This window comes from Panthera tigris, chromosome B4, assembly GCF_018350195.1.
Source record: "Panthera tigris isolate Pti1 chromosome B4, P.tigris_Pti1_mat1.1, whole genome shotgun sequence".
Lineage (NCBI taxonomy): Eukaryota > Metazoa > Chordata > Mammalia > Carnivora > Felidae > Panthera > Panthera tigris.
Genome location: NC_056666.1, coordinates 118,389,259 through 118,401,356, shown reverse-complemented (window position 1 = coordinate 118,401,356; position 12,098 = coordinate 118,389,259). Strand labels below are relative to the sequence as shown.

The 12,098-nt window shown below is 43.1% G+C and overlaps 1 protein-coding gene across 21 annotated transcripts in view; it reads left to right on the top strand.

Annotated features, from left to right (window-relative positions):
* Nucleotides 1–11,855, top strand: part of ANKS1B (ankyrin repeat and sterile alpha motif domain containing 1B) — a 1,065,991-nt gene extending 1,054,136 nt beyond the window's left edge. For 16 of the 21 annotated variants that reach the window (XM_042992984.1, XM_042992981.1, XM_042992980.1 and 13 more), the window contains one exon: nucleotides 810–1,740. In XM_042992984.1, coding sequence (XP_042848918.1) covers nucleotides 810–1,154 — 345 coding nt within the window. In that variant the 3' untranslated portion in view covers nucleotides 1,155–1,740. Of the gene's footprint in view, nucleotides 1–809; nucleotides 1,741–11,658 lie in introns of those variants that run through there. The other 5 variants (XM_042992986.1, XM_042992982.1, XM_042992985.1 and 2 more) reach the window with 3 other exon arrangements.
* The last annotated feature ends 243 nt before the right edge of the window (nucleotides 11,856–12,098 follow it).

Genomic DNA, 12,098 nt, shown 5'->3' with positions numbered 1-12,098 from the left:
CTGGGAAGAGAAGGTAGAAATCGAAGATACGTATCGGGAGAAGAGAAAGGAAAGCTAGAAGTCATCTTGAAGGAATGATTGAAGGTCTGACGAAAAGAACCTTTCTCCCAGGCACTGCTTGGCATGGCATTCAGGCCTGACACCGTCTCCTGTCTCTTGCTGATTTGATGATAAAATATGGAGTGGACCCACAGGGAGAGCAAGCGCCTCAAGAAATAGATGGATAATTGGCTCTGTTTGCATGCTGGCTGCTGTAACTGTGAGACGCCACACCAGCATGACTAATGCCTCTTCCCTCCGCCTAAATTAGATTTTGATTGTGCTTTAGAGATGTTCACTGAATCACAGATGTTTGAGGTAAAAAGACCCAAACTTCTCAGGAACACCTCCTGTGGAGTGTGTGGGCTAGTCCTCACAGGCACAGCTGAGGCGCTCCCAGAACTAAGATGAAGGACCAGAGTAACCCCTTATCTTCCAAGGCCTGGGAGCAAACCAGCTGCCCATGAGGAGGCTCAGAATGGAGTAGGTTCCTGGGGCCAGTGGGTGGGGGCCTGCTCCCTGTGGAATGAAGTTGGGGGTCGGCTCCTTAGCATGGCTGAAAGAGAGGCATCTCATTGCTGATTAATGACATATAGACTCCAAATTGGACCTAGAGTTTCCTGTTTTTCACAGATTTCCACTGACTCACTGCCACAATAAGTAGAGTAGTTCAAGGTCCTTGCTAGTTCACCTCCCACAGTGCTCCTCAGCCACTCAACTTGGCCACCCTGTAGTACAACCTAATAAACACTTTCTCTTTACTCTTGCAGAATTTAGCCTACGAAATCATCCTAACACTGGGACAGGCATTTGAAGTCGCCTACCAGCTTGCACTACAAGCAAGAAAAGGGGGGCATTCCTCTACACTTCCAGAAAGCTTTGAAAACAAACCCTCCAAACCCATCCCCAAGCCCCGTGTCAGCATTCGCAAATCAGTGGTAAGTAGAAAAGATAACAGATGTTCTGAAAATCTTGAGCTAGAGGGAAAGGAGGTTGCTAAGTGGGCCCTGAGTGGTGTGGGACCTGCATTTCTGTCTCCCTTGGCCTCCTCCTGGCATGCATCCTTCATCCTCCCAGCCTGGTTCCTGCAAAGTCTTGGGGGACCGTCTGCCTGAACCTAGAGGCTCCCAAGAAAATTCCACTCTGTCACCTGTGGCAGCCCTGTGAGGGGGGTACTGGGTGTTGCTGCTTCCTTGACGAACCTTTCCTAAAGGTCCAGTAAAGCTTGGGAATGATGTTCCCTGAGGCTCCACTGCCATCACAACAGGGGCCAGAGCCTCTTGCAAGTCACTGGCCCTTGGAGAGGTTGACAGAGGTTCATGGCAAGGTGTCCCGGGTACCCAGCTAAAGGAAGCTAGGTGCACAGGCTGTGCGTGCATCACAGCAGAGCAGCCCTCTTCCCCTTCACTGGAGGCCTAGATGCCAGCTTTAGGCAGGCTTTCTCCCAGCAGCTGAGACTTCCTACAGAGTGGTGACTCTTCAGAAGGTGCAGCCCCTCCTTCCTCCTCGTCCTCTGCCTTCCTCCAGGAATTTCCTCCCCCTCCCTCCCACAAGCTCTGTAGACATCCTGTCCTAACAGACTTTTCATGACTTCAAAGCGACCTCCGCTGGTAGTAGCAATACCCAGAAGCTGGAGCATTCCCAACCAGCCTCCCATCTGGCTTCTGCTCCAGCTGCCTTATGGCATCCTAGCAACTCTGTGGCATGGGGCAGGCAGGCGCCCCCAGATGCCCTGCTCTCATATCCATATATCCCTCTAACTCTCTTCTCCCTACCATTACTGCCCAAGGGGTCACAGGGAAAGTGTAGAATCTTGAAGCTCCTCCCTTTGTGACCATGTGGCTTCTTGTTTACAATCTTCTTTTGGGCCTCTACTCCTGTCACATTCAGCATCCATGGAGACAGTCCCTCCAACATCTGGCCTCTCTCCTTGAGGGTTCACTGCCACTCCACCCCAGCCATTAGCTCCCATGCTTATCCTTCATCTGAACATCACCAGTTACTGCATGTCCTCTGAAAATCTTCCCTTCAAACACCATGGTCAAAACAAACAAACACACACACACACACACCATGTTCTCCCTACCTCTGCACCTACCCAGCCCCACTGGCTCCCAATCCTGATGCACTCCCACAAATCCAGATTTGTATGTTCAATTTCTTTTTTAATATGTAACAGACATCTGAAACTTAGCATGTCCAGAAATAATTATTTTCATTTTAATTCCAGTATAATTAACATACAGTGTTATATTAGTTTCAGGAGTATAGTGTAGTGATTCAACAATTCTGTACACTACTCAGTGCTCATTCAAATACTCCTAATCCCCTTCACCTATTCTCCCCATCTCCCCCCCCGCCCCCAATCCAACTGCCCCTCTGGCAGCCATCAGTTTGTTCTCTATAGTTAAGAGTCTGTTTTTTGTTGTTGTTCATTTGTCTTGTTTCTTAAATTCCACATGAGTGAAATCATATGGTATTTGTATTTCTCTTATTTCACTTAACTTTATACCATTTATTTATTAGTGTTTATTTATTTTTAAGAGACAGAGTGTGAGCAGGGGAGGGGCAGAGAGAGAGGGAGACACAGAATCCGAAGCAGGCTCCAGACTCCAAGCTGTCAGCACAGAGCCTGACGCGGGGCTCAAACTCACAAACTGTGAGATCATGACCTGAGCCGAAGTAGGATGCTCAACCGACTGAGACACCCAGGCGCCCCTCTACCCTTTAGATCTATCTATGTTGTTGCAAATAGCAAGATTTCATTATTTTTTATGACTAATATCCCATTGTGTATATATACCACTTTTTCTTTATTCATTCATCCATCAGTGGACACTTGGGTTGCTTCCATAATTTGGCTACTGTAAGTAATGCTGCAATATATATAGGGGTGCATGTATCTTTTCATGTGTCTGTTGGCCATCATGTCTTCTTTGAAGAAATGTCTGTTCATGTTTTCTGCCCATTTTAAATTGGATTTTTGGTTGTTTTGTGTCGAGTTGTGTAAGTTCTTTATATATTTTGGACACTAACCCCTTATCAGATATGTCATTTGCAAATATCTTTTCCCATTCAGTAGGTTGCCTTTTAATTTTGTGAATTGTTTTCTTTGCTGTGCAGAAGGTTTTTATTTTTATATACCCCCAATAGTATATTTATGCTTTTGTTTCTCTTGCCTCAGGAGACATCTAGAAAAATATTGCTCTGGCTGCTGTCAGAGAATTACTGCCTGTGCTCTCTTCTAGGATTTTTTATGGTTTCAGGTCTCACATCTATGTCTTTAATCCATTTTGACTTTATTTTTGTGTATATATAAGAAAGTGGGCCACTTTGATTCTTTTGCATGTAGCTGTCCAGTTTTCCCAGCACCATTTTTTGAAGAGATTCTTTTCCACACTGCATATTCTTCCTTTATTGAAGATTAATAGATCACATCATGGGTTTATTTATAGTCTCCCTCTTCTGTTCCATTGATCTATGTATCTCTGTTTGTGCCAGTACCATACTGTTTTGATTACTACAGCTTTGTAGTATACCTTGAAATTTGGGATTGTGATACCTCCAGTTTTGTTCTTTTTCAAGATTGCTTTGGCTATTCAGGGTCTTTTTTGGTTCCATAGAAATTTTAGGATTATTTCTTCTAGTTCTGTGAAAAATGCTGTTGGCATTTTGATAGAGATTGCATTAAATCTACAGATTATTTTAGGCAGTGTAAACTCCCAGTCTGTGAGCATGGAGTACCTTGCCATTTGTTTATGTCATCTTCAATTTCTTTCATTAGTGTTTTATAGTTCAGGGTATAGATCTTTCACCTACTTGGCTAAGTTTATTACTAGGTATTTTATTATTTTTGGTGCAATTTTAAGTGGGGGTGTTTTCTTAATTTATCTTTCTGCTACTTCATTATTAGTGTATAGAAACGCAGTGGTTTTTTGTATATCGATTTTATTAGTTCTAGTAGTTTTTTGGTGGAGCCTTTAGGGTTTTCTATACATGGTATAATGTCATCTGCAAAAAATGAGTTTTACTTCTTCCATACCAACTTGGATGCCTTTCATTTCTCTTTCTTGTCTGATTGCTCTGAGGCTAAGACTTCCAGTACTAGAATAAAACTGGTGAGAGTGGACATGCTTATCATTCCTCATCTTAGGGTAATAGCTCTGTTTTTCAACATTGAGTATGATGTTAGCTGTGGGTTTTTCATGTATGGCCTTTATTTTGTTGAGGTATATTCCCTCTAAACCCTACATTGTTCAGAGTTTTTATAATGAATATTGATTTTGCACTTTGTTAGATGCTTTTTCTGCATCTGTTGAAATGATCATATGGTTTTTATCCTTTCTCTTGTTGATGTAATGTATCATGTTGATTGATATACAAACATTGAAACATCCTTGCATCCCAGGGAAAAAATACCACTTGATTGTGGTGAGTGATTTTTTTAAATGTATTATTGAATTCAGTTTGCCAATATCTTGTTCTCGACTTTTTTATCAATGTTCATTATATTGGCCTGTAGGTCTCTTTTTTTATAGTGTCTTTTGGTTTTGGGATCAGCATAATGCAGGTTTCAGAGAATGGATTTGGAAACTTTCCTTCCTCTTCTATTCTTCAGAAAGGTTTAAGAAGAATTGGTAACTAATTATTCTTTAAATGTTTGGTAGAATTCACCTGTGAAGGTGTCTGGTACTGGACTTTGTTGGGAGTTTTTTGATTACTGATTCAATTTCATTGGTGGTAATTGGTCTGTTCAAATTTTCTATTTCTTCCTGATTCAGTTTTGGGAGATTATATGTTTCTAGGAATTTATCAATTTCTTCTAGGTTGGCATATAATTTTTCATAATATTCTCTTATAATTCTTGTTTATCTCTGTGGTGTCCATTGTTATTTCTCTTCTTTCATTTTTGAGTCCTATTTTTTATTTTTGATGTGTCTGGCTAAAGGCTTATCAATTTTCTTGATCTTTTCAAAGAACTAGCTCCTGGTTTTATTGATCTGCTCTGTTGGTGTTTTAATTTTCTATCTCATGTATTTCTGCTCTCTTTATTATTTCCTTGCTGCTACTGGTTTTAGGTTTTGTTCTTCTTTTTCAAGCTCCTTTAGGTGTAAGGTTACATTGTTTAGTTGAAATTTTTCTTGCCTCTTGAGTTAGGTCTGTATTGCTATAAACTTCCCTCTTAGAACAGCTTTTGGTGCATCCCAAAGATTTAGAACCACTGTATTTTCATTTTCATATGTATTTTTTTATTTCCTCTTTGACTTCTTGATTGACCCATTCATTATTTAATACCATGTTATTTAACCTCCACATATTTGTGTTCTTTCCAGACTTTTTTTCTTGTGGTTGATTTCTAGTTTCATAGTGCTGTGGTTGGAGAAGATGCATGGTATGACTTCAGTATTTTTTAATTTGTTGAGACTTATCTTGTGGCCTAATATGATCTATTCTGGAAAATGTTCATGTGCACTTGAAAAGAATGTGTATTCTGCTGTTTTAGGATGGAATGTTCTGTATATATCTGTTAAGTCCATCCAGTAAAACCGTTTCCTTATTGATTTTGTTTGGGTGAACCATCCATTGATGTAAGTGAAGCATTAAAGTCCCCTACTACTATTGTATTACTATCATTATGTCCTTTATGTTTGTTATGAGCTTTTTTGTTTTTGGGTGCTTCCATGTTGGGTGCATAAATATTTACAATTATTATATCTTCTTGTTGGAGTGTTCCCTTTATGATTATATATAGTGTCCTTCTTGTCTCTTGTTACAGTATGTTTTGAAGTCTAATTTGTGTGATATAAGTATTGCCACCTCAGCTTTCTTTTCACTTCCATTTGCATGATAAATGCTTTTCCATCCCTTCCCTTTCAATCTCATGTGTCTTTAGATCTAAAATGAGTCTTTTGTAGGCAGCATATAGATGGGTCTTGCTTTTTTATCCATTCCACCACCCTGTGTCTTTTGATTGGAGCAATTAGTCCATTTACATTCAAAGTTATTGATAGGTATGTACTTATTGCCATTTTGTTACCTGTTGTTTTTGTAGTTCTTCTCTTTTCCTTTCTACTCTTGCTCTCTTGTCTCATGGTTTGCTGGCTTTCTTTAGTGATATACTTAGATTCTTTTCTCTTTATTTTTTGGATATCTATTACCAGCTTTTGATTTGTGGCTACCATAAGGTTTGTATATAACATCCTGTGCATATAGCAATCTATATTAAGTAGATGGGTACTTAAGTTTGAACCCATTCTAAAAGCAGTAAAATCTGGGGTGCCTGGGTGGCTCAGTCGGTTAAGCTTCCAACTCTTGATTTTGGCTCAGGTCATGATCTTACGGTTCATGAGATGGAACCCCACATTTTTGGGCTCCATACAGACAGTGCAGAGTCTGGTTGGGATTCTCTCTCTCCCCTTCTCTCTGTCCCTCCCCTGCTCATGCATGTTCTCTCTCAAAATAAATAAACTTTAAAAAATAAAAAAAAATAAAGGTAGGAAATTTTTACTCCTAAAGAAGGAGTAAAATTTTACTTTCTACTCAGAGTCCCCTTTAACATTTCTTATAGGGCTGGTTTAAGTGATCATGAATTCCTTTTTAAAAAAAATTTTTTTTTTTAACATTTATTCATCTTTGAGAGAGACAGAGCATGAGTGGGGAAGGGGCAGAAAGAGGGAGACACAGAATCGGAAGCAGGCTCCAGGCTCTGAGCTGTCAGCACAGAGCCCAACTTGGGGCCTGAACTCACGAACCGCGAGATCATGACCTGAGCCGAAGTTGGATGCTCAACCGACAGAGCCACCCAGGCACCCCGTTATCATGAATTCCTTTAAAAAAAAAAATTTTTTTTAACGTTTATTCATCTTTGAGAGACAGAGCATGAGTGGGGAAGGGGCAGAGAGAGGGAGACACAGAATCGGAAGCAGGCTCCAGGCTCCAAGCTTTTGGCACAGAGCCCAACAAGATCATGACCTGAGCTGAAGTCAGATGCTCAACTGACTGAGCCACCCAGGCGCCCCGTGATCATGAATTCCTTTAACTTTTGCTTGTGGGAACTCTATCTTTCAATTCTGAATGATAGCCTTGCGATTAGAGTACTCTTGGTTGCGGGTTTTTCTTCTTTCAGCACTTTGAATATGTCATGCCACTCCCTTCTGGCCTGAAAAGTTTCTGCTGAAATACCAGCTGATAGCCTTATGGGGCTTCCTTTGTATGTAGCTATATTCCTTTCTCTTGCTGCTTTAAAAATTCTCTATCACTACTTTTTGCTATTTTAATTACTATGTGTTTTGGTGTGGCCCTCCTTGGGTTTAGTTGGGGGTGCTCTGTGCCTCCTGGATCTAGATTTCTATTTCATTCTCGATATTGGCCAAGCTTTAAGCTATTATTTCTTCCAATAAGTTTTCTGCCCCTTTTTCTCTCTCTCTTCCTGGGATTCCTATAATGCAGTGTTATTACACTGGATGGTCTCACTGAGTTCCCTTAATCTACTCTCATTTTTTATTAAGCTCTTTTCTTTCTCTTGTTCAGCTTGATTGCTTTCCATTACTCTGTCCTCCAGGTCACACATCCATTCTTCTGCTTCCTTTAGTCTGTTTGTTCCCTCTAATGTACTTTTAATTTCTAATTGCGTTCTTCATCTCTCTGATTGGTTTTTTTGTTGTCTATCTTTGTTGAGGGTCTCAGGTTCTCTACTCTTTTTTTAACTTTTATTTATTTTTCAGAGAGAGAGACAGAGCATGAACAGGGGAGGGGCAGAGAGAGAGAGAGAAGGAGACACAGAATCTGAAGCAGGCTGCAGGTTCTGAGCAAGCTGTCAGCACAGAGCCTCATGCGGGGCTTGAACCCACAAACTGTGAGATCATGACCTGAGCCGAAGTCGGATGCTCAACCGACTGAGCTTCCCAGGTGCCCCTGAGGTCCTCTACTCTTAAGTCCAGTATCTTTATGACCTTTAAAGTATTAATCAGGCATATTACTTATCTCCAAGATTTTAGCTATTTTTCTGTAACTTTGTCCTATTAGTTCATTTGGGACCTATTCCTCTGTCTCTTCATTTTGCCTTTGTGTGTCTTGTTTCTATTAGGAAAGTCAGTTATGTCTTCTGCTCTTAAAAGTAGTGACCTTAACAAGAAGAGGTCCTATAGTGCCCTACAGTGTAGTGTCCCCTGTTCACCAGAATCTGGCACTTCTGGGGTGTCTCCTCTCTCTGTTGCATGTGTCTCACTGTTCTGGCTGAGCTGTTTTTGCCTTCAGTCCAGTTGTCTGCTATGGCTCTTTGCCTGCTGTGGGCAGGGTTTGGTCCCCTGTGTTAGGGGGTTAGTCTGGGCTGCCTTGGGCTTAAGTTGGAACAGACCAGGTATTTTCCAGAGCTACAGGAGCACCACACTGCAAGGCACTCTGTGTTGTCTCCTGAGAAGTTTTTGTTGGGGGATGGGGCCTATAGTCAGACTAAATATTCCTAGCACACTCCTGGGGCCACAGACTGCTGTGTGTGGTTTTCTTCCCCTCTCCCCGGGGCAGGAGTTGCTTTGGGGTGGTGCTGACCCCTGTCAGGGCTGCTTGCATACTGCCATGCTTGTGGCATTGTTTTGGATGCACTCAACAAGGCCAGGTTGGGAGGTGGGTCTACAGGAGGCGATGGGGCAGGGCATGCTGTTAGCAAGCTAGGTAGAGTGCTGCACTGGTTCACACGGGTATACCTGTATGTAGGCTGGGGGTTGGGGGAAGGAAATGGTGCCTGCCAGTTCGTTTGTTCTTAGAGAAGTCTCCCAAAGATCTCTGCGCCTCTAGCACATGCTCAGAGATTAGTTAATAAATCTCCCTCCCTTCTGTATACTACAGGCATTTTTCAAACTGCTGCTTCTATGCTGTATCTTGGTGGGGCTATTTGTTATGCTGTCTCTTTAAGGGCAGAGACTTAGTTTCCTATCAGTCTCCGGTTCACTGATTTTCAAAGTTCAAGGTGTGTTAAGCCCCTCTGGTTTTCAAACCCAGATGTTATGGGAATTCATCTTCCCCAGGGCAGGTGCCCTGTGCCTGGGTGCCTGGTGTAGGATCTGCTCCTCTCCCCTCTGGGCCCACAGCATCCCTCCCTCAGGTACCACAGGCCCATTTGGCTTCCAACTGCATCTCTGCCTTTCCTCCCTTCTTCAGTGTGGCCTCTTTCCTATATTTAGCCGTGAAAAGTCTGTTCTGCCAGTCTATAGATCATTTTCTGGGTTATTTACACTGATGTGGGTATTATCTAGGTGTATCCATGGGATGAGTTGAGCCTAGGATTCTCCTTGGCCACCATCTTCCCTGGAAGTCCCCGGAATAAAATTCTTGATTTTCCCCTTAAAGCTGTTTACACTCTCAATCTTTCCCAGCTCGGTAAATGGCATAACCATTTACCATATTGTTTAAGCCATAAATCCAGAGGTCATCCTTAATTCCTGTCTTCCTCTCACCACCATGTACAACCATGAGCAGGTTCCATCCACTCAATCCTTAAAACATAGATCTGTCCACTCCTCTCTATTTCCTCACTCTTCTCATCCAGGCTACCACCACTGCTTTCCAGAACTACTGCAGTACATGTCCTAACAGTCTCTCTTCTCCATGCAACCAGAGTGATCCTAAAAAACATTATCAGATCATGGCACCACTGCCCCAAGTTCCAAAAGCTAATTCCCACCACACTTCTCTATGATGCTCAGGCCTTCCTATTCCTCAAACAGACCAAAGCTCACTCCTACCCAAGACCTTTGTGCTACCTGTTCCTTCCACCTGGCATAGTATCCCCCATATTTTCTGCACAGCTGACTCCCACTTGTCATTCAGGTCTCCACTACATGAAGCTTTTCCTGGGCCGCCCAATCTAAGGTAGATGCCCAGGCACACTCAAGCATATACCCGCTTTTAATTCTGTGTAGTATTTATTGACGGAGATTTGTTCATAATCTATCTTCCCCCACAGAACTGTAAGTTAAATGTCCAGTTTTCAGAATATTTTTTGGATTATCTCTTAGACTGTTGTAATTCATTCTCACATGGGCTGGATAAATCTGTTCAAGGCAGGTGCCTCCATCAGACTTAACTCTGGTCCCCAAAGACTTCTTCCGAGAGAGCACAACTGGGATGGATGCCATGGGGGCTCATAGAATATGCATCTAAAACCCTTCACTGAGAAATGATGAAAATATACAGTGAATAATACTGATGTTCTTTAACTGCCTCAGCATCCCATCCCCCTCAGCTGGTGTCCATGTTCCATCTCCCTCAGGTCTATTTGTTTATTACTCAAAAATATTCCATGATTCCTAAGAACATGTGAAGTCCTCCCCACAGCTTTGTGGAGATACAATCAAATCATGCTGGAAGGTAGCCAAAGGGCATGGATCCCACAGCCTTCCAGCAGGCACGAAAGTTCACAGTGCAACAGAAATGAGGCCTTCCCAGGCTACCTTGCTCCAGCACTCCTGAGCCGAACACATAGCCAGGGCCGGGGCAGATGTGGAAAAGATGAGGCAGCAATGTGGGGGAAGAACTCCCTGCGAAAGCCCCGCCTGAGAGCTCACAGCTCAAGCCTTACCCACGAGTGGCCTTTTTTGACTTTGTATGCACAGGGGCTAAAATGGTTTTAACTGTTATACAGCTCAGCTCAGTTTGGTTCAAGGCTCAGCCTAACTTGGCCCTGCTTACCTATTTACCCTCCTGTCTCCCACTCTGCAAACTGCAAGCTCTCAACCAGCTCTTTCTCCTTGCCTCAGGGGCTTTGCACATGCTATTCCCCCTCTCCCTGCCCCCTTGCCAGGCAAACTCTTGCTCATCCTCCAGCTGTTCAGATATTACCTCATTATTTTATAATATCCAATAAGTATGTATTGTGTGCCCACTATTATTTACTGGGTTGCCAGGAGCTTTTCTAAGTTTGGGGGAAACAGTGACAAAACAAAATCCTACACTGCAGTGTAGGATGAACTAATAAACATGAGATAATGTAAGTGGCACAAAGATTATAAAGAAAAGAGCAGAAGAAGAGAGCAGAAAAGTTAGGATGCTATTTTATATGGGGTGAACAGGTGAGGAGGTGGTGTTCGAGCTGCAACCTGAATGACATTAGGGTATAAGACATGCAGGTGTCTGGAGAAAGGCATTCCTGCAGAGCAGATGATGTGAGTAGAGGCCCTGGGTATAGGCTTGGCATGCAGGGAGAAGCAAAGCCAGAGTGGCTGGGCTTCACCTGAAGGACTTAGGGTTTACTTTGTGATGGAAACCACTGTAGGCTTGAGAGGTGGGGAGTGACATAACCTGGTTCACCTCTTCCAGGAAGTCCCCTGGCTCCTTGACCACAGAGCACCCTCTCTTCCTCCTTCCCCCTTCTCAGTACTGAAGTGCAGAATTCTGTGTTTGCTCTCCATCTGTGTGCCTTCAAGAGCAAGGGCTCTCGTTCACCATCCACCCCTTGAGTGCCTTGCATATAGTCCTTATACAATAAATGTGTATTAAAAGGACAAACACAAGATTCTCATGTATTAATATCCCTGCAGTCCTGTCAGAGCATAGCATTGGTTTCCAAAAAGTTTTAAGAAGCATGTTTGCACCCGAGTACAGGTACCGTATAACAGGCATCAGCCTTTCTGTTTTAAAGCAGATCGACCCCTCTGAACAAAAGACTCTGGCCAATCTGCCGTGGATTGTGGAGCCAGGACAAGAAGCCAAGAGAGGAATTAATACCAAGTATGAAACCACAATTTTCTGATACTCACCATCCTCCTGTCCTCGCGGTGCCTTGCACGCTGAGCAGTCCCGGAGCAGGCTTCCCTTCGCGCCTCCGTTTCCACCCAGCCCAGGAGGAAGACTGCTCTGTTTGTGTGGCCTTGTCACGGGCGAAAGGCCGCTGGCCATTCCTGGGGATGTTCTTTCTGCACCAGTAACAGAAAGTGTGCAACCAAGACTTTCCAGCCGTAACCCCTGAGAGGCACGAGTTGAGGTTTTTTGCTGACTCTCCCGACTCCCCTCCCTGCCACCACCCAAGGTATTTCTAATGACTCTGCCCCCAACACTGCTTTGCT